This window comes from Phocoena sinus, chromosome 13 (assembly GCF_008692025.1).
Source record: "Phocoena sinus isolate mPhoSin1 chromosome 13, mPhoSin1.pri, whole genome shotgun sequence".
Taxonomy (NCBI): domain Eukaryota; kingdom Metazoa; phylum Chordata; class Mammalia; order Artiodactyla; family Phocoenidae; genus Phocoena; species Phocoena sinus.
In genome coordinates this window covers 55,816,136-55,839,457 of record NC_045775.1, presented here as the reverse complement: position 1 = coordinate 55,839,457, position 23,322 = coordinate 55,816,136, and the positions used below count along the sequence as shown (strand labels likewise).

Here is a 23,322-nt window from a genome sequence, read left to right as displayed (position 1 = left end):
CATAAATGTTCTGTGAATTACATCTGAAGAACACACTACAAAAAAGAACTTAATTTAGTAAAATTATCTCAGATATGTACAGAGATGTACATATAAGGACATTCTTCTGAAAGTTATCTAGCGATTCCAAAAATTTGTAAAAACTTGCACTATAGGGAATAGTTAAATGATTTATAGTAAATCCCTACAACGAAATGCTATACTGTTATTAAAATTAACGTGGTGAAAGTATTTTTACTTACATGGAAAGAGACTCCATTATTATGGTTAAGTGGGGAAAAAGAAATTTAAAAGCCAGTATTACAGTATAATAAATTTCTGTTTAAACATTTTTTTCATTATATATGTCTATATTGCATGGAAATAAGTCTGAAAAGATATACACCAAATAGTAGGAGCGGTCATCTCTGGATGGTGGAATTACAGGTAAATTTCATGTTCCAGCTCTTCTTTCTACCACCACCAAGCTGTGTCCTATCAGTGCCCAGGACAGAAAGAGAGGGAGCCTGAACTACAAGCAAAGGACAAAGGGTGCTCACAGATTAACTGACTCCCAGAGGCAGAAGGCTCTGAAGTGGGACCTGAGAATGTGCATTTCTAACTAGTTTCCAGGTAATACTGAGCCTGCTAGTCCAGGGACCACACTTGGAGTAGCACTGCCCTAGGGTTTTCCTTGATCCCAGCTCTCATTAACCAGTTCCTTCGTACCTACACTGTCTTCTGTTGGTAATTATTAGTGTGTGTGTGTGTGTGTGTGTGTGTGTCCCCTGATTCTTCCACTAGAGTTCAGGCTCAGGGAGACTATGGCTCTTGGCCCGAAGCCTAGTGTCTTCCAAATGGCAAGTCCTCAATGCATGTTTGTTGCAGAAGTTAATGGGAGACTTTCAAGCATGGTGGGAGGGTCACTGACAAAGATCTGTGACATTTACTACTCCTCGTGTGGTACCATGGCATCATAAAAAGCTTCACCTACATATGGGCCAGAATCTCCGGGGACAGGCCTAGGAATCTTCACATTACCAGCTCTCCAAGTGATTCTTCTGCTCACTAAAGCTGGAGATCCTGCCCAGGGAATCAGAGGAAAGGGAGGATTCTGTGGCTCGGTCAGGGAAGGTTTTGCATTGAGATAACGAAAGTCCCTGTAAAAACATGAGAATGTTTTCAAGGAACTTTACCACACCTTAACCCATTAACACTTGAGTATAAATTAGTGCCTCCAATTAACACAGAAAAGAGAAAACAGACACAAGGTTGGTATGATTTGATAAAAGAAACTTTTCAAAGGTCTGGCGCAGAGCTGAAAATCAACTTGAGGGCTGGATGCCCCTTTCCAAGGGAGTTGAGGAAGATGCACATCACATTCTTCCCAGAGCTCTTCTTGCCCTCAGGCAGTACAACCCCCAAATAAAGAGATTTTTAAAAGAAAGAAAGAAAGAAAGAAAAGGAAACAAATGTGTCTGTTTCTACTTCCCAACAATCTTTAAGCAAGCGCCACAGTTAGAGGCCAAGAGGGCACTGGACTTGGAACATTTGGTGGCTCATCCCTTCCCACGTGCTACTGTTCCCAGCTGTATTTGCTGAGAATGAAAGTGTCAGGATCTTATAAAAGGCATTTTGAGAGGCCACAACACTTCCTCTTCTTACTTCAACATGAGGCCCTCAATTAAGCCGGAACTAATTCTTATGACAAGTTACAAACCACAAGCCAAAATAATGAAAACACTGACACGACTCACACTAGGGCAAGACTTCAGGGAGCTCCCATGACAAAGCCCCCGTTATTCACCCAACTCTCCCGATGGCTCCCAGTGCTGGGCACAGCAGCCTCCCTAAGCCCTGGAGAAAGAGGCAGAAAGCAGAATTTCCACTGTGGCACTGATTCAAGTTTCTAGCAGATGGTTCTGCTGATTTAACCAACTTTTTCATAGAATTTTTTCTCTCCATCAGGATGAGGCAGAGGGAAGAACACTAAACTCAAAGTCAAAAGTCCTGGGTTCCATACCCCAGTTTGTCAAAAATGGGATGGCTGGAACAGGTTAGTTCACTTATCTGAGTCCCGCAGCATGTACATGTTTGTGTGCACATGGGTGTGTATATATGAGTAAACTGGTAGCTTCAAAACTGAGATCTGAACACATCTAGTGGGCGGTTGGGCGGGGGGACCTATCCCTCCAGTTCTCTATTTGCAGGCCTTGGTAGGTGTTTCTTTACTAGAAAAGGAGTTTAGGAGCACAGGTCTGGTAGAAGGAATGAGGGTGGTGGAGGGCAATGGTTCCACATCAGCTGGGAGCACTCCACTCTGACTGGGAGCAACCCTGTCAGCCTGCATGTGGTAGGGAGTGATTTGCCAGCACAATGAAGCCCCAGTGGCAGAATAAGCAAAGCCTGGCTCCTGAGCCCAAGTGAGACACCCTCGGGGGACCCCAGAAGTGACAGAGCAATCTTCAAGAGGGCGCCGAGGTCCCACAGTTATGCCAAGTAGGGGCTGAGCCCCTTCGGAGTTGGGTCATTCCAATTAACAAGAGGTCCTTCCTACTTGCTGGTGGGCAAGACCTGTGGACGTGTAATGGATAAGAGAACTCTCCTGCCAACACCACAGGGCCAATGTCAGGCTCACAGTAGGTCATGTACAGGAGAGTAACTTGTAAACTACAAAAGAGATCTAGAGATGTGGGGATGTTCCTTTGTCCTTTGTTTTCTCAATATAAAGACAACAGCCAAGAGTTCAAAGAGCTCAGGTCCCAGTGGTAGGTTGAGCCCTCAGAGGGCCCAGTGTGGCTACATCGAAAAGCATCTTCGGGAATATGGGTGAAGGCTCTCTTACTTGCCAAGGGAACCTTAAACTGTTTCTAAGGAGCTGACTTGACCCTCTGTAAATGGTGAATTCAGCCAATTTGCCTTTGATACCAGATCTCTCTTCCCAGCTTTACTCCCTCTATCTACATACAGGGTAGTGCCATCTGAATACTCTACAAACACCTTCAAATCAGCATGTTCAAAATTAAATTCATCTCCCTCTATTCACAAATTTTAATGACCATTAAAATACACATCTGTACTTCCTCCAGATTCTTAAGCTCCTTGAGGACAGTGACCAGATTTTACATATCTTTGTATCCCCAGTGGAAAGAACAGTAGATTTCAATAGCAGTTCATTGCATTGAAATAAAGTGTTCAGCATTAGCTATGATAATGCTAGCTGCTATAATAAATGCCAAAATCCCAGGGACTTAATATAATATTTTATTTTGTGTGCACTAGAGACCCTAATATGTGTGTTCCTGACTAGCAGACAGCCTTTTGCATGCTCATCTGGGACCCAGGATAATTCCATTTTGCAGCTCTGCCCTCCTCTAGGGTCTTGAAGTCTCTGCATTCAGCACACCGATGCGGGGTATGTGTGTGAGAGAAAGAGAGAGAGAGAAAGAGAGCGATTAATTGCTTGGAAAAGTCTCCCTTTTACCTATATCATTGACATAACTATTAATAACTCACCTTTTCACTCTCAAAAGTGTCCAAATTTGAAGGATAAATTATATTGTTACTCTACTTATAAACCATCTCACAGATAATCTATGAGCCCACCATAAAGCTTCTCAAGGCTTACATTTTTCGCCATGGGCAACTGAGAACCAATCTGAGGGTAAACACTGTAACATAAAGAAGAAAAGGTCAAGAGTGGCATATTCCATTGTACCTGACCACCATTTATTTTGTGGTCAGATACAGTCAGATACATTCTTTGAACCTTAAAATTCACTTCAGAGAAATCATGACCTTCCAGAATATGCCTCCTCTGTGCTGTATCACAGCAGTGCCCTCAACCTGAAGAACCAGTGTCTTGACACTGAAGAGCCAAGTCTTATATTCCAGCCATTGCTGAATCTGCTTTGCAGCAAAGCCTTCAGAAACGTCAGTTTTCCTTTCCAAAAACAAACAAACAAAAAAGACCTACAATCTGATCTCAAATCCTTTCGTTACAGTATTGAAAACATGCCCAAGAAGGAAATTAAGAAACTTCTTCCCAATGGTGAACTGCCACCCAACTTTAAAAATAAAAACCTTTAACTCTGAAATTATAATTATACAGACAGGGACCAGCCTGACATTTACTTTTGCTAATAGTCCTACTACATAACACAATAAACAAAGGTGCAAAGAGAATGTTTAAGACTTGAGGGCAAAGAGTTTTCAGGAACCCAAGAGAAGTTCACAAGATAGATATAGAAATACATACCAAGTACCAGAAAGCTAAAAGAAGGAAATAACCTAAAAGCCTTTGTTAGCCTCACTTGTGTAAATTTAGTTGGAGCAACTTGAAATTATACAGGAATCTCTCTGAGAAATAGTCCGCAATTCAACTTCACCAATTCGGACTGATTTGCCATGTCAATTAGTCAGGATGAAAGAGGCTTTGCCAAATGTAGACGATTTCCCCATCTAACACCTTCTCTGGTTGAGCCTTATAACGATACTGCTAAGAGGAATATCTGATCAAATGCTTAAGTATTAACCGTGTGCAAGGAAAGCCATTAAATGATTGAACATTCTGTGAATTAAATTGATTTTCTAGAAAATGAAAACAAAATTGAATCCAAGAATAAACTATCTTAAAATCGCATTAGACGAGCAAAAACATAAAATATTTTTTCACCGGGGCTATAAAAATTAAATTAGCTAAAAGAGGAAATAAATGCTTTTGTTTTCCAAGCAGTTCCATTTATTAGGACAATAGGTACCTAAGAAGGAACCAAAACTCTGAAAAGAATTGTAATTGTTTCTAAGGATGATGCTTTGTGTAGTGAAAGGAAAGTCAGCTTTTTCTCTAAGTAACTTTCCAGGAAGAGGAGAATCATACTCAGTGGTTGCTCACAAGTGAAGAAAGGAAGGTTACAGGTAACCAGAAGTTCAGAGAAATCCACATTTGACCCCAAAACTGGCCCCCTGCTGAGGAGAGGGTGGGCAGGCTGGCTGCTCCCCCTTCACCTCCTCTCTGTCGTTTCAACCCTCCCAATCTTTCCATGGGTTCAGTTGCAGCTGTACATTTCTGCTTTTCACCTACAGGCTGGTTCAAAATGCTGTTCTGGGCTCAGCTGCCTTCGTCAGCAGACTGAGTCATATCACGCCATGATGTCTATAAGAACATTTTTGTTGTGCCCAGATCCTAGTTTTATTAGCCAGTAACTACTATAACAAACCAGCTGCTATAACAAACAGGATCAGATTTCAGAAGCCAGACACAATTTCAAAAGTCCAGGTCCCTCTTTTCCAAATGGTGACTCTGGGATCTGGGCTCTTTCTATCCTCCGATTCTACCATCTTCAAACCAATTGGACGGGAGCAGAGAGCAGGCTCATGGAAGACTGTGCAGAACTCAGTTACATGATTCCTTCTAGATGCATAGGGATCTGGGAAATGTAGCTTTCTTTGTACTCAGGAAAGAGAGGATAACTGGACACTGGCGAATCCTAGCAATTTCTGCCGCCCCGGATCTATTCAGAAAACACTTGTGAATGCACATCAGATACGTGTATCTGCACATCAGATACTCTGTCAAGCACTAGGGTAAATGCTGAGCAGTGTGCTGCACTTCAGGGATCACAGGCTTGCAGGAGAGAAAAATGGGCACGTTAATGATTACAATGTAACATGATAAATGATAGTAGCAGATGGCTGAAGGAACCCCGAAAAGAAGCAAGATCAGGAAAGTTTCAGGGACGTTTGAGCTGAGTCTTGAAGGAGGGTGACAATGGCTAATGTTCTTTAACCATTTTCTACTCACCCAGCACTGTTCTAAGTGCTTTTCACGTATTAACGCAATCGGCACTACTCTAAAGCTAGGTAGCATTATTATACCAACAGATGAGAAACTGAAGCACAGAGAGGTTGAGTCACTTGCTCAGGGTCTCACCGTTTACTAGTGATGGAGACAAGGTTTGGACCCAGGCATTCTATCTCCTGAAATGACTGTCAACCAGCAAAGTATGTGGAGAAGCAGCAGGAGTTCACCAGGGAGGAAGGATGAGGCCCCCTCTGCTGACAGGGGCCCTGTATCCGCATTCTGTAAAGTACAGCAGGTTGGGAGAGACACATTAAGACACATTAAGGTCTCACTACACCCTCACCACCCATGCCAGGCAGCTATGGGTGTCACGGACAGAGTGACAGCCCAGAACCAGGATCACCACGGCAAGGCTGGGAGGATGTCAGGACATTGGGGAGATGGGCCAGACTGGAGAAGGAACACAGACCTGAATAGTAGACTGTCCTAAGTCAGGGCCAGTAGCCAAGGAAGGTATCGGGACAGGGTGATTCATTTAATTAAAAAATTATTAAGATCTTATTAGGCTCAACATATATCAATCCAAGTTGAAGTTGACCCACAGCCAGAAGCTGGCGGTAGGGGACAGTGCCCTCTCCCTGTGTGCAGGTGATCCCAGGGCCGTGCAGGCTGTCATTGTTGCAAAGAACAAAGTGGTAGCCCATACTTGATTTCCTAGGACTTCTGCTTCCCCTGCTGAGTATCCGTGCCATCAGACTCTAACCACTGCCTGGACTCCACTCCGGCCAGGTGCACAGCCTCCTCTGTGTAGTAAAAGCGTGCGGTGCTCACCCACACCCAGTCTTGCTCTCCTTCCTGGACACACAGGTCTTCACTCCATAGTTCCCTCAGAGTTAGGTGGGGCCACATGACTAGGCAGAGCCAGTGAAATGTGTTTCTGTCTCCTCTGGGACACCAAATAAAGAACTGGTCTCCAGTCCTTTGCCTTGGCAATTCTGGAAGCCACCTGTTGAGATGGCAGCCTAGCCAGATAGACGGAATGCTGCCCAGAGCCTCGCCGACCCAACACTGGACTTTATGAAAGCAAGAAATAAGCCTTTTCTGCCTTAACTCCCTGACATTTCTGGGTTTATTTATCAATGTAGCATAACCTGGCTAGTGTATATATTTCAAGCCTGTGCCCATCACTGGTTTTGTTTCTTCTGTTTCGACCCTAAAACTCATGCCAACCTCACTTCATTATTCAGCCAAGATTAAATCTGCTAAATCTGATCCAGTAGTATGCACATGTGGTTACTTCTTAATCAGTTATTATTTTTCACAATTTTTAATTAAACTATAAATAAAACTCCTTGATCAACACTTGGAATATCATTGTCTATGTCAGAATGGCCACAGAGTCTGAGCTATTTCCAAACACATCCTCCTACTCTTAAGTGGGAATCTAACAGGATGAACTTTCCAGTAATGAGGCTTGAAAACCTTGCCACCACCAGGAGAAGCAGCGGTCAGGCCAGGAGAAAGGCTGCTAACTTCCTGTAACTAGCCTACTAGTGGAGGGATTCTTACCTGTCCTCATCTGAACATCTGATTCGTGAATCCTTCCTGACCCTCCTTGCACCCCCGCCACACACCCACACACACACACACACACACAGGATATTAGCAAACTGCAACACCAACATCTCCAAAAGAAGCTGTGCTCAGTGCCAGTGCGCCTCAAGTTGTGAGAAAACAATATTCAAGAATTATTAAAGTAAAAATTCAATCAGAATTAGAGAACATCTTTTGGTAAATTCCAATCTGTTTTATTTCCTTGAAAGGAGATGTACACACATGTAGAATTCTAGCTTCAACTTGATGTCTACAAATTTCAGGAAAAAAATTGTCTTTTGCTCTCTTTCCCATCTTGCAAGATGGCGGGTGAAAAGGCTGAGAAGGATACTAAGGAGAAAAAACCTGAAGCCAAGAAGGCTGATGGATGCTGGTGGCAAGGTGAAAAAGGTGAAGCAGATTAAGAAGGGGAAGCCCCACTGCAGCCGCACCCCTGTCCTGGTCAGAGGAATGGGCAGATATTCCCGATCAGCTATGTATTCCAGAAAGGCCTTGTACAAGAGGAAGTATTCAGCAGCTAAATCCAAGGTTGAAAAGAAAAAGAAGGTGAAGGTTCTTGCTACTGTCACAAAACCAGTTGGTGGTGACAAGAATGGTAGTAGCTGGGTGGTTAATCTTCACAAAATACCTAGGTATTATCCTACTGAAGACGTGCCTCGAAAGCTGTTGAGTCACGGCAAAAAAACCCTTCAGTAAGCAGGTGAGAAAACTGCGTGCTAGCATCACTCGTGGGACCATTCTGCTCATCCTCACTGGGCACCACAGAGGCAAGAGGGTCATTTTCCTGAAGCAGCTGAGCAGTGGCCTGCTACTTGTGACTGGGCCTCTGTCCCTCAATCGAGTTCCTCTGCGGAGAACACACCAGAAATCTGTCATTGCCGCTTCCACCAAAATTGATATCAGTGGTGTGAGAATCCCAGAACATCTCACTGACGCTTACTTCAAGAAGAAGAAACTGCGTAAGCCCAGGCACCAGGAAGGTGAGATCTTCGACACAGAGAGAGAGAAATACAAGATTACAGAGCAGCGGAAGGTTGATCAGAAAGCTGTGGACTCACAAATTCTGAGAAGAATCAAAGCCGTTCCTCAACTCCAGGGCTACCTCCGCTCTGTGTTTGCTCTTACAAGAGGAATTTATCCTCACAAAGTAGTGTTCTGAACTTCTTACAAAGAACCTAATTAAATAATTCGGTCCATTTAAAAAAAAAAAAAGAAAAAAATTGTCTTTTAATCTCTAGGACCAGTTGGACAGTCAGACCCCAGACATAAGCAGACAGGACAGTATGCTTCTCTTCATCAAGGTTACTTTGAGAAACACACAGTAAACTGGGCTTAGCAACAGAACAAGCTCAGAGAGAAATGGGTTCAAAAACAAAAGGCACAAATTGTATCATTGCCTAAAAAGCCACGAAGTTACTTAGCTAAATTTTTAAAGGACTGATGTTACTTAAACTGATAATAATCCTCACTTGACTAATTTAAATATTTTTCAAAATACTTACAATATTTTATTTTTCAGGGTATACAAATACAAATGGTTCACATTATCCAAGTCAAATGCCTTGAATCCCTCCCACTTCTCTTCATCCCGTTACCTCCTACTACTTCTCCCCTACCCATTCCCAGAATTTCCTTCTCAGACTTTGATGATACAATCTGGAGCTACAGGTAAAGATTACCACATAATTACTACTGTATCATGTATCTTCTAAGAATTATTTTTTACATTTGCTTTCAGTTTGTAAACAAAAACCCAATTACAGCTTTTATATGTAATCCCTAATTATTATTTATAACTATCTAGGTATACAAACAGATGTACACTGACCGGTTTAAGTGTCTGCCCCTGGCCTTTTTCATACTCTGGTTTTTTTTTTTTTTTTGCGGTACGCGGGCCTCTCACTGCTGCGGCCCCTCCCTCTGTGGAGCACAGGCTCCGGACGCGCAGGCCCAGCAGCCATGGCCCACGGGCCCAGCTGCTCTGCGGCATGCGGGATCCTCCCGGACCAGGGCACGAACCAGCGTCCCCCGCATCGGCAGGCGGACTGTCAACCACTGCGCCACCAGGGAAGCCCCATACTCTGGTTTTTTGATCACTCACTGCACCATCAACCATCTCTTGGTCACCTGGAATTTATCTTCACACACTTTTTTCAAAAGAGACAAATAAGTAAAACCTTGCCCAAGAGAACAAATATCACAGAAAATTTCTGAAGCTTTGTCTACCAGAGAATATAATTGTTGTTTTCACACATGAAAGACAACCTGGCTAGGTATAAAATTCTTGAATACAACCTTTTATGAGCAAAACTCTATAGATATTGCTTTGGTATAGCTATCACAGAATGGTACGATTCTGGGAGATTTTATCTTTCTTCTTTTGGCATTTTGGTATTATCTATTTGCTCCTCACTGAACACGTGTTGTTGTAATAAGAAAAAAATTAATAAAAACAAATAAAGTGAATAGATTTGTGATGAGTGCTGATTATTATGTTCCCACATTCTGCTGGACATTGAAAGGCATGTCAATAATTGCTGTTGTCAAGGCAAGAACCCAGCAATAGGCCACATATAGATACTGATGATACAAATGAATGTTATAAATTACTGCACAGTACTTTTACAATTAACAAAAATAATAACATTGGGATTTAATATCATATTCTTTAGAAGGGAAAAAGTAGTGCATCTAGAATGCATAATGAGAAGAAAACATCAGAAGTCCTCAAACCTCTCAAGATCTTCCTCAGGCAGGACTCTGAAATCTGAAGGCCACAGGGTCTTACAACAACTAAGCTCTAGTTCTAGCCTCCCTTAGGCTCCCAATATACAACCTCTTTATTCAGAAAGACAAGAACACCACCCCCCAAAAAAGAGACATGTCAAAACTGAGTATACTTCGGAGGAGGTCAGATGGAGAAGGACTGTAGCACAGTTGTTAAAAACACACAATTCAGGTTCCAACGACCTGGGTTCGAGCCTGACTCTACCACATACCCCATACTTGTGGGTGACCTTGAACAAATCAACTTCCATGTGCTCCTGTTTCCTCATCTGCAAAATCAAGGTAAGAATAATATCTCCCTCACTGGATTGCTGTAAGAATTGAGTTAAAATAAAACACAGTACCTGGCATGCAAGAAGTATGAACCAAGTGTTTACAATGAACAAATGAGCCACGCAAAATAAGAGTTTATAGGTTGACCTCCGTTATTTGACATGCCCCCCAGGAACATCTATGATCATCAAAGTGAGCATAGCATGCAGTCTTACTGCCACCCCAAATCAAACCAGTTAGGCAAGCTGAGGAAAGCTGACCGGGCTGGTTCAAGTCACAGGACCTACTGGTGCCAGAACTAGAGCCAGCTCCTCCGGTGCACTGTGCTGTTCCCTACATACAGCCTCCAAGCTTCCCTGACACTGAGTCTGGTCTTTCAGAGACAGCACCACTGTGGATCTTGTTACCGAAACACCAGGTGAAGCTCCCCTTGGTTTGCAGAATAAACAGAGAAACAGTCCTTAAAACATCGCCCTACAAAATGAGGGAATCCTACTACAGTTTTGTTAGGTTTTTGGGGTTTTTTTTTGACTTGTCAGAGGACAGGGGATGTTCTGTTTGTTCTTCTACCTAGGAATTGTAGATTTCTCAACTTCCTTTCTTTCAAGAGGAAGTTGGTCCAAACCTACAACTAGGAGCCCTACTTGAAGATTCAACACTGCTACTTAAAGCAATTAGAAATAAGCAGTTTTTCATTTCACTTAGCACCCTGTTGGAGAGCTAGTCTCTCAGCCTTATGGTCTCACAATTAATTTGTTGGCACAATTAATCTAAATGAAAAGGAGGATTTTACTCTCACACCTACTAACCCATATTAGGAAAATCTATGAGGGTCAACACCCTGGAGTATCCCCCAAAGAACCTCTAAAGGGGGAGGGGGACTATAAAAGAACACAAGCTACAGAAGCTCCTCCACCTACCATCCAGGGGAGCCTACACAGGACTTAACCTCTTCAAGCATTCTCATCTGCACAACAGAGAGGTGATAATACCCACCTCATAAAGTTGTTGTGAGGATTACATGAGAAAATGTATCTAATGCCTTTGTCACAGTGCCCTACCTGTTAATTATGGCCTTCATTATCACAGCCAAACAAGAATAAAGACCCCTGTGCTCAAGTATGGGGTCTCCACAAGTGCTGCTAATCAAGCAATTTACAAAGTAATTATGCCAGCCCTGATGGCTTACATCTGTTTACCTGAAGAACTTTCCATGTCATAATATATAACAGGCTATTTGTATGTTCCCAGAACCAGCTCCTATTTCATTGTTTTTGTATAGCCCCTAAAACTTTGACATGGCAGCCCTGAATCTTGCCCCTATGATGAAACACTTTCTTACAGGTCTGGTGTCTAGTTGACTTTTGACTTTATTAGTCATAGTCAGGGAATCAAAGTTTGTTTGCTTCCATGGTTCACTGAGGATATAACCAGAGAAACAGCTGTGGTGATCGCTTGCTGACTTTTGGGCTAAATTCAGATAGAGGATGCATAGAAACCTCCATTTGGCTCCAGAGAATCTAGAATCCCTCAGAATTCCAGTAACAAGAGAGACACCAGTTCACCCCCAAAGCCAACTGGAGCGTCTTCTAGCCTGGGGTGTGGGAGGCTCCCAAGAGCATCAAGAAGGAAATATCTCACTTGGCTCAGCTGGACTGGCTAGTTCTGACCTCCAGAGGGAGGAACAGCAGCAAAGACAGACAGGCTCACGTGCTTTGTCCTGGCTGGCTGTAAGCACAAGACCTCCAGGTGCCCTCTCCTCTGAGTGCACCTCACAACCTCTGGAATCAACCCCAGGTGCACAACAGTAGAGCTGGCAGTCAGGTGGTCCTTACCTCCTCATGCTTTTAGGGAGAGGCTAAAAAGCTGCCAGGGGGATCTGTTAGTTCTCTCATCTGACAACTCCTCCCCCTGCCCTCCCTCCAGAGTTGGGTTTATTCTCAGCAAGGAACTGATGACTGAAATGGGATTGAGTAATACCTGGAAAAGGAATGAGCTGAGAGAGAGCTCACAGCCAGCCAACAAATCAAGTTCAGAGGTTCACACTTAATTCCTGTTGCCCTGTGACCTTGGCAATCTGGGGAACCCTCTAGTCAGCCCACTTCTCTCTCTTTCCTGCACCTCTGCCCATATGCTCCCTCGACCTCCACCCCCAACTCCCTGTATGCCCTTCGTTCTCTCCCTTTCTAAACAGATTCTGGAAGCGTGACAATACAGAGCAAGCCAGAAAATGGAAATACAATGCTCATCACACACACAGACACACTTCATAATTTGTAAAATAATACTTCAAATGTGATCTCCTTGGTGGCGAGACATATCCATGGTGAAGAATCTAATTCAAAGACCTAGAACAAACACATAAGATTGAAAAGTTCATACTGTTTCTTATGAAAGCAAGATTGCAAGGCCCTGAGTCATATGTTCCTCTGTTTGACTTGTGTCAGAAGAGCTTTCAACCTGGAAGCTGCCGCATGGTGGGATATCACATCAGACCAGTGATAGCTTCTCTCTGTTTTGTCTCTTTTGTCAGTGAGATAAAGAGAGGCACCGGTGCCTCCCATTCAGAAGCCCATTAAGGACCCACCATAGCAGAGAATCTTCTTTCCCACAAACTTTGTACTATCGAATCACAGAACAAAGGGCAGGGTCTCCCATCCTTTACTCTCATTCACTGGGGCAAGGATTCTGCCCACTTCTTACCCACTCACCAAAGGAGCATTTGCAAGTTGAAAGATTTATATTCTGTGAACTATTTCACTTGTCATCAGCCACGGGCTCCAGGCTCCGGGCTGCGCTGGTCAGTTCCGGGAAGGTTCCCTGAGCCTCCCTCATAGGCAAGGCCATACTGCTCCCAAGTGGCTCCTGTGGAGAAGCAGGAAGCCAGAAACGGCTGTGACTGGACCGCTTTTCAGACCTGCCGGGGCCTGCCTCGCTGTTATGAGGCCCCCTCTGTCAACCGGGCCCTAGACCCTTCCGAGGGCCCATCACACTGGAGAACTCGGCATCTCACGACTCCAGGAAGGCCCTAGGTCGAGGCACCAGGGGCAGTCACTCCGTATCTTTAATAAACCTAAAAAGCTGCATGGCTGCTCTAACAAAACAAAGTCCCGAATTCAACCTGGGCATCGTCACAGAAGAGTCTGTTAAGATACAACTGGAAGGAGACCCTCCCTTCCTTAAAAAAAAAAAAAAAAAGGCCGGGGAGTCGGGGGAGGCGGGTGTGGAGCAAAAGGAAAGAGAGGCAGAAGTATTTGGAGACTAAAAACATTTGTTAGTACCTACTGCATAGGCCTCTTTGCACCCCAGAGGCAGCTCCTTACTCTTTATGAATCTTCTTAGGGTAGTTTATAAAGGTAAGTGAGTTTTAATAAGTAAAATCTCCTTCAAGCTCATCCTTTTCTCAACAATGAAAAATACAATCTATCTTTAAAATTAGTGTTCCCCTAACTTTGACTGTTACTGCCCCCCAAAGGGGATAGACCCTTGTTTATAGTCCTGTGATCAAAGTTTAGAGCAATATCATTAACTCTGTTGACAGGGAAAGCTTGGTAAGAGAGCAAAAATAAGATAATCCCCCCCCCAAAATCCTTAGGGATACCAAGCAGCCCTTCCAATGCCTGAATCACCTGGGGAACGCTTAATACTGCCAAAGCCCAGGCCCAGCTCCAGACCAACTCAATCAGAACCTCTGCAAGTGCACCCAGGCAGGCACGGGTGTTTTCTGCAGCTCTGCAGACAAAGTTGAGAACCTCTCTCCTAGACCCGGGGTCTCCAATCTAGCCGCACAGAAGAACCGCCCGGGGAAACTCAGACACCCTTTCCTGGACCCCACCCCCAAACCAACGGAATCACAGTCTCTGGGGATGGCGCCCGAGGGTTTTGTTCAGAAGCTCCCAAGTGATTCTGCAGTTATAGTATTTGATTAAAAGCTTGCATTTTTATTACAGAAACGCATTCACAGAAAAAGTAGAAAGAATAAAGAAGTAAAAAAGAAATATACTTTACACACGCATAATCCCAAATCCTACCTTCCAGAAATAACCAGTTAATTACTTCAGCTGAGGTGAAGATGGGGGGAGGGGGGTGGTACTGAGGGAATATGCAAGTAAAGGAAGGTGTACTCACAGGTTCCGAATTCAAAGTCCCCATCAGCTTCCCAAACTCTCTCCAAGCAGCTCTGGAGCCAAAAGACTGAGCCCCGGCATCCCGCAACACGCAGACGCACGGGCACGCAGACGCACGGGCACGCAGACGCACGGCACGCAGACGCACGGGCACGCAGACGCACGGCACGCAGACGCACGGCACGCACTCACGTGCACGTGCACCAGCACGCCCGCAGGCACGTGCATGGTCACACACAGTCACATGCACAGCCACATGCACAGCCACACGCCGAGTCACGTGTGCAGGCACGTGAACACGATCCCTACTTTGAAGGAGGACTGCAGAGGCTCTGCCGGCCTTCTCGTCACCAAGAAGACGTTGTATAATTTCATTTTGTGGGTGCCTAAGTTAGAAACATTTTGCTCACCAAACCAGGTTTATGAAGTGACAATTACCTCGTTTGGCCATTTTTTTAATTAATCATAGATTTATGTAACTCCCAATCAGAGCTGCTTTCAGAACAAAGCAACCCAGGCCCAGCACCAAGTTGTTATTATCCCCTCCAAGAGGAAAAAAAAAAAGAAAGAAAAAAGGTGCTTATTGAGCCTATGCAATTTATCCTACGTCTTTTTTTTTTTAATTTAAGAAATTTGAAATACTATAATACAGGAGACAAGTCACCACCGTTGAGAGCCCGGGGATATTTGAGAGGGAAAAGGAAACAAGATGAATAACAAATTTCCCTAGGGCGGTAGGTTAAAAGGGAGGGGAGAGCATAAGGGCAGGGTTCCACTGTAATGCTACAATTGTTAGGAATTTTATTCTGCCAATAATTATGCATGAATCCTTGGGCAAATCAAGATATCATCTATCTTCCCATTTGTAAAATGAGAGAGATCAAGTTTAAGGCAGAGTTTCTCAGTGTTGACACTATTAACATCTTGGGCAGGATACTTCTCTGTTGGGGGGTAGGGGAGACAGCATCCTGTGCGTTGTAGGATGTTTAGCAGCGTCCCTGGCCTCTATCCACCAGATGACAATAGCACAGGCTCACTCGTGCTCCAGATGTGAGTCAAAAATGTCTCCAGAGATTGCCAGATATCCCACGAGGGACAAAATCAACGCTGGTTTAGAACCACTGGTCTAGGGTAATTCTGAAGGTCTCTTTATTTTCAAAAATTCATAAAGTATGGGGGAAAAGCTGGGAAGATGAATTTGACATCTCAGGGAATGTGCATATAAAAAGCCAAAGATGAGTACACGTAGAATTATCCAGTAAAGCAGAGGTTCTCAAGCTTGGCTGAACATTAGAATCACCTGAGGAGCTTTTTAAATTCCCAGTCTCAAGGTCAAACCCCTGACCAGGGGGCTTCCCTGGTGGCGCAGTGGTTGAGAGTCCGCCTGCCGATGCAGGGGACACGGGTTCGTGCCCCGGTCCGGGAAGATCCCACATGCCGCGGAGCAGCTGGGCCCGTGAGCCATGGCCGCTGAGCCTGCGCGTCCGGAGCCTGTGCTCCACAACGGGAGAGGCCACAACAGTGAGAGGCCCGCGTAACGCAAGAAAAAAAAAAAAAACCCTGACCAATTAAACCAGAACTCTGGGAGCTGAACAGAGTTCAGGTGTTTCCAGTGTGTAGTGGTTTAAGGATCAGTGGAGGAGAGATAGAAATAACAATATCTGTGCATCATTTCTTATGATTCTGATAAAATTTTATTTCAATCAGCAAGGAAACCAAAAACCCAATCTAGACTGGCATTTTGCAAAGCACTGGGAAACAGGTCACCTTAAATCGGGCCAATCTCAAGCTTTCAATTTTTTTTTTAAATAAAATCCCTTGCAGCTCTGACAGTCTTATTCTATTTATTTATATATTTGTTTGTTTATTTACTTATGGCTGAGTTGGGTCTTTGTTGCTGCACGCGGGCTTTCTCTAGTTGCAGTGAGCGGGGGCTACTCTTTGTTGTAGGTGTGTGGTCTTCTCATTGCTGTGGCTTCTCTTGTTGCAGAGCACGAGCTCTAGGCGCCCGAGCTTCAGGAGTTGTGGTTTGCGGGCTCTTGCGCACAGGCTGAGTAGTTGTGGTGCACGGGCCTAGTTGCTCTGCGGCATGTGGGATCTTCCCAGACCAGGACTCGAACCTGTGTACCCTGCATTGGCAGGCGGATTCTTAACCACTGCGCCACCAGGGAAGTCCTCAAGCTTTCAATTTCAATGAGTATTTGAGTATCCCCACTTCCTGGAGAAATACTTGAGAATCCAGAGACTCAAAGTCGAAGATCCCAGTGTCTCTGAGGAAGGTGCAGCCATTCATCCCACACATCCTCCCATCCCTGAGTTAGGGACCTGAGAGCACACCAGCCATTCTCTCCAAACCATGACTGTCAGTTGCATTTATCCTGTTAGACAGAGATTATCTGTTCCAGTTTATCAAGTAAATGACAATCACATCAAAAGAAAATGTGTGCACTCCCTGAAAGAGGAAGATACACCCTGTACTTATCTCTGTGTGAAATCAGTCTGTGTGGCAGGGCATGCAAGAGGCCTAGAGACCCAAGCAATGAGGCAAAGCCACTACTAACCAGATTTAACATGAAAATGACATAAGCAGTTCAAAGGGGCCACTGTAAAGTGACTAAAGGATCCTCGACCATTTCCTGGGGATTCTGTGCTGATTAACCTGGTACTCTGTAAAGTGCTCACAGTTTCCTAAAAAGAAAGGAAAAGGACGCAATCCTATTTACTGTAATTTTTGTTATGCTGTTACAAAAAAATAGCAGCCAAAATTTATTGAACACTTACTCTGTGCCAGGCGCTGTGCTAAGCATTTCATATACATTATTTCATTTAATCCTCACAACAATCTGATTAGATTGGTATTATTACTAATAATTATTATTACCCCTGTCTTACAATTGAGGAAACTGAGGCTTAGAGAAGTTAAGTGACTTGTTTCCAGCAGCCACAGGAATGGAAATTAAAACTTAGGCAGTCTGACTACAGAGCCTAAGTTCTTGAGCATCGTGTAATATGGCCTCATGAGTTTTTATTCATTTGTCAGATCATGAAACTAATGCCTTTGCATATCAGTCTTTCAATCACGGATTTCAAAACACTTTCAAAGCATACAGTGTATGGGCTTATACCTAGATATGATCCCAAGGGAGAAATGGTATGCCTGTGTTCTCCAGCATGGCTTCAAACCACCTAAACAGAATCACCTATTTAGGGGAACTGGTTTAAATGCAGGGTACTAGGCCCCATCTCATGCCTACCATATCGGAATTTGAGGTGTGAAGAAGCCAGTGTGGGAATCTGCATTGTGAACTAGCTCCCCAGGTGATGTTTTTGCTTGTCGAAGCAGAAGAACCATTCCCCTAGGATTGGCACACTTTCACATTCAAAAAGCAGTCTTGTGCCTGTGAAACTTGAAGAAAGAATATTTATCTGTTCAGAATTACAAAACAAGAAACTACAAAGATCAATTTTAAGAGCCAGAAGATTCCCAGTAAGGCAGTGCCCTTAAAGATCCCTGGATATATTTTAACATATTCAATTTAAGACATAAACCCACTTACCCGAATACATCATACTTTGCACTGAGAATCTGCCTTCCTCTGGAGACAAGAAATCTACTTTATTAATATCACTTAAGCTGTTACTCAAAGCCTTCAAAACACACACACACACACACACACACACACACACACACACACACACACACACACACACCCCTACATGAATTTGAGTAAACACTGTGTAACCAGAAAATGAAATCGCTCTCAAATAACCATTATGACTTTTCTTATATGCTCGCATTACAATAAAATTCAGAGTGAGAGCTATCAGTGGATATGGAAATTACAGACCATGTGTTCCTCTGCAAGATATGAGCCCTTAAGGGCTGTGATGGCGAATTATTCCTCTCTCTGTCTCCAGTTTCAAGCACACAGTAGGCAATTAATCCAGTCTTGTGTTAAGAAAAAAGAAAGGAAGAAAGAAAACTTCAAAAGAATCAGTGAGCAAATCAATTCCCCAATGAGAAGAAGCCTACAGGTCATCTCTCCCCCAAAGCAGCTTTTGGACAGGACTGCCCTCTGAATACAAGAGAACACGGAAGGCTTTTCTTTAAGCAACTAATTTTCTCCTAGTAATGCTTTTCAAATCTTGAAGCAGTTTACAACAAAAAATAATCACCCCAACTTCTTTAGCATTCACATACAACCTAAAGTAAACCTCCAAATGAAAAATGAAAACCAGAAAAAAACATGTTGAAGAAGGAAGAGAGAAAGAAGACAGATTATCATTTAAAAAAAAAACAATAACAGCGTACAACACACCAGGGACTGGGGAAAATATCAAGTTTTCATTTTACAGCAAAGATTATGTTGAGCTTGCTTCATTCTGCTATTCATGAGTTTCATATTCTTCCTCGCATTAAAATATATTTATGCTGCTGCTTCATTCCCTCCAGTCCCTGTGCAACATGAATATTCATATAGGCTGCAAATGTGTACGCACACACGCACACACACACACACACACGCACACACACACGCCTATATCACACCCAAATGTTGGCCTCTTGATCCCTGGGAACTCATATGATTAGAGAATTTCCAAACGGCTGCAAAACAAATACTAGGGATAAGACTACTCAAACAGCATCAGGAGAATCTATGTGTGGGGCTGGTTTCCAGCCACTGGAATAATTCTGAGTTAATGTATTCAGAACATCTTACTCAGACTTCCACATTGTCACATCAAATCATGAACATTCAGACCTTAAAGAGACCCTAGAATCATCTGCTTCCAAATCCCTCATTTTACACACAAGGAAATCAAGCTCAAAGTGAAACTGCTTGCCCATAATCAGATAAGTTGGTGCCTGAACATCCAATCCAGTTGTCTCTCTACTATGCCATATTGGGACCAATATTTTGCACTTAATAGATAGCTAGCTGGCAGTTCAACAAGAAAATTCATCCAGAGTCCTCTTGATAATGACTGCAAGATCTAAATTCAATTTCCATAAATAATTGCCAGTTTTTGTTACAGTTCCCGAAGAATGCTAGACTCCAATAATCAATATTATAATAAATGAGTTCTAGCTCTTCTTCTTCGTTAACCTCTTTTTTAAGTGCTAGTGACTAATGGGAATAAAGTATAAAAAAGAAAAGAGCCTGTAAGGTCCAGAAAATCGACAAACTAGATATTCCCGTTCACCATATGCTTTCACTGCATAACTCCAGCCCTGCCTGTATTTGAAGAGGTGATGCTCTAACACAGTGCTGCTCAAACTTACATGTCGCGTGAATCAGACAAAGTGCAGATTATGATTCAGTAGGTCATGGGGACTTGAGATTCTGCATTTCCAACAAGCTCCCACGTGACTCTGATGCTCGTGGTCACAGGACCACACTCTGTTGTAACGTTCACAGTGATCCAGCTATGGACACCATGCAAAGCAAACCAGATGGCAAAGAGTAAAAGACCAGTGAGCAGGCCCTGAAAGCAATGCTTATAATGACAGTAGCAGAGCAGGACAACTGGCCAACAAAAGTTAATTATCAACTAATAAAATAATGTCCTCTGGACCCTACGTCCACCTTATCTAGATGTCAATGTCAGAAAAGGCCCTCATGTCATCATTCGATGGCGGGTAAGTTGTACTTATGCAGGAGACTCATCTCTGAGAGATTAATCTGGAAGCATAAAAGGCAGCATAGGTTCTAATTCCCTGCATTAATACTCAGGAGCAAGGAATAAATGAAACCAGAGCACTTTCAGTTGCTTATAGATAACTTCCCTGACCAATACATGGAAACGGAAAGGTCTTCAATCAGGAGGGTGCATCGCTGAGTCCAGCCCTATCCTTAGTTTACTGAAACAAACCAAACCATCGTGTCTAACAACTTTGCTTGGAAAATAGATTTTGTACCAGATGGACATTTATTTCAAAAAATCAAATGGGCAACTTAATTTCAACCTTTCTGATTAGGTAGATCCTAGCCGTTCTATGAACATGCTTCCAACCTTTCCCCCAAGGAATTGAGTCGTAACATGGGGAGCATGACCGTTTATTGGGCTTAAGGAACACATTAATTTATCTGGTTTATAGAATTTAAACATCTGACGAATGACAGTGGGGTTGATTTTATTCATCAGCTAATTGCTTTGCCACCTGGAGCTGAAGCTTTATATATGCAGCTTATAAAAGATCTGAAAAGGATCTCAATTATTCTTTAATTTGTTCCTTGAATATAAAGTAGGAAAATCTGGCTTAATCAAACATTGTCTCAATTCTACTGGGATATGTCTAGTTACCTTATAACAAGGTAAGCTTTCATTTAATCATATGATATGATAATTCCCCACTTTCAAGCCAAGTAGCCTCTTAGTTACAATCAATTTTCCACTGAAAAAATAAACACTGTCTCTTTACTGAAATCCCAGTAGAGAAAAATAGCCCTTTTTAATGAAACTTGCTGCTAGTACAACCACACTAGGAATTTCTGTGTAGGAATCCATTAAACCTCCTAATTTGACATTGCTGGCAAATTGCAGAATAAAGCGAGTTCCATGAACAGTTCTCTATATGCACATGGCCATTATTGGCACACATGGAAGAAATGGATAATGAGTGCATGCACATGCGCCCACACACACGAACACACACACAGCATTACTGGAATCTATCAAATCTCACTTAATAAATGTTTTAATCAAGTTGAGCTCTACAATTTATCTGAGGGAGAAAAAAAGGAGAGAAACTAGCAGTCATGCAATTTCTTTAATTGCACTGAGTGAATCTGAAACGCCGGCGTGTGATAGAAGGCTGCTAGAAATCCCGAGGCATAAAAGCAGGAACTGGCAGGCAACTGGGACCCCTCTTGAAATGTAGCCTTGCAACAAGCTGAAAGTTAAAACCGTAATGCCATTATTTTAATGACCCAGGGTACTGTGGGTTTAAAGCCAAGTATTTTGTCCCTATTGTACCAAGTTTACCTTCAGCATCTCTTAAATGTCACACAGCTGCCAGTATGAGCTAAGTCAGGGAGAACAGGGGGCCAGGCATTGCATGGGCTTCCTGGAGGAAAGCAGGTCATCAACTAGCACCCTGTCTGAGAAGAGAGGGGGCGTCTGAGGCCTAAGGCAGGTGAATGGCAGAGGTATAGGCAGACAGGTGGCAATGGACACACTGTCACTGGGAGCAGGGACTTGAGTTCAAAGGCAGGGCAGATTCCTTGTTTCCTGAGAGCAAGGGAGAACTCAAACCCCTTAGGAACTGTTCTGTATGATGAGACAAGGAACCAAACAAAACTGAGGCAAGGAGGAATGCCACAAGCACCCTAAAACACACCAGGATATAAACAAGGGATGTGACCATAAACAATAACGCAAGAAAACAAGAACTGGCGCAGAGAAAAAAGTTTAGAGTAAAACCAGCCCCCTTTCATCATTTTCCAAAGCACCTAAAACTGGGCCTTCCTTATAAGTAGTTTAAAATGTATGGATAGCAACGGGGAAAGGGACGGAGGGTTGGATGAACTGGGAGATTGGGACTGACATACATATACTATTGATACTATGTATAAAATAGAGAACCTAATGAGAACCTACTGTAGAGCACAGGGAACTCTACTCAATGCTCTGTGGTGACCTAAGTGGGAAGGAAACCCAAAAAAGAGGGGATATATGTATACATGTGGCTGATTCACTTTGCTGTACAGCAGAAACTAACACAACACTGTAAAGCAACCATACTCCAATAAAAATTAATTTGAAAAAAAATAATAATTAATTTTAAAAAACAATGTGTAGTCCAATACAATCTTGAATGTTAGGTCTGGAAAAGATCCTAAACAATATCTAATCCATTGTACACATGGATGACACGAGTACCCCTGATGTCTAGAGCTACGATAGCTTAGGAGATAAGAGCTTGGACTCTAAAATCAAAACCCTAACCCTATAACTCACTAGGTGTCTTGCTTTGGGCAGCTTTTGTGCCTCTGTAAAAGGAGATAATAATAACAGTACCTGTTCTATAGGTTGTTGTGAAAATTAAATGAGATAATCCATAGACAGCAATTATAATACTGTCTGGGATATGTAACAACTCAATAAATGTTGCCCTCTATTTTATTATTATCATCATCATCATCATCATCATCATCACTGTTATGAACTGAACGTTTTCCCCCAAAAATTTACGTGTTGAAGCCCTAACCCCCAATGTGACTGTAATTGGAGATAGAGCTTTTAAAGAGGTAATTAAGATTAAATGATGAGAACAGTATGGAGGTTCTCATCAAAAAATTAAAATTAGAGCTACCATAGGATCCAGCAATCCCTCTTCTGTGTATATATCTGAAGGAAATGAAGTCACTATCTTGAAGAGGTATATCCTCTCTCATGTTCGTGGCAGCACTACTCACAACAGCCAAGACATGGAAACAACCTTTGTGTCCGTCAATAAATGAATGAGTAGAGAAAATGTGGTATTATAGACAATAGAATATTATTCGGCCATTAAAAAGAAGGAAATCCTGCCTTTTGTGGCAACACGGAAAGCCCTGGAGGGCATTATACTAAGTGAAATAAGTTACAGAAAGACAAATATTGTATATTCTCACTTATACGTGGAATCTAAAAAACCAAACTCAAAGAAATGGAGGGCTTCCCTTGGTGGCGCAGTGGTTGAGAGTCCACCTGCCGATGCAGGGGACACGGGTTTGTGCCCCAGTCTGGGAAGAT

At 43.0% G+C, this 23,322-nt stretch overlaps 1 protein-coding gene across 1 annotated transcript; it reads left to right on the top strand.

Annotated features, from left to right (window-relative positions):
* The first annotated feature begins 7,698 nt into the window (after window positions 1-7,698).
* LOC116764474 (60S ribosomal protein L6-like) lies at window positions 7,699-8,555 on the top strand. Its single transcript, XM_032653129.1, is given in 3 exon segments — window positions 7,699-7,761; window positions 7,763-8,074; window positions 8,076-8,555. Coding segments are annotated over 3 exon segments (855 nt in total).
* The last annotated feature ends 14,767 nt before the right edge of the window (window positions 8,556-23,322 follow it).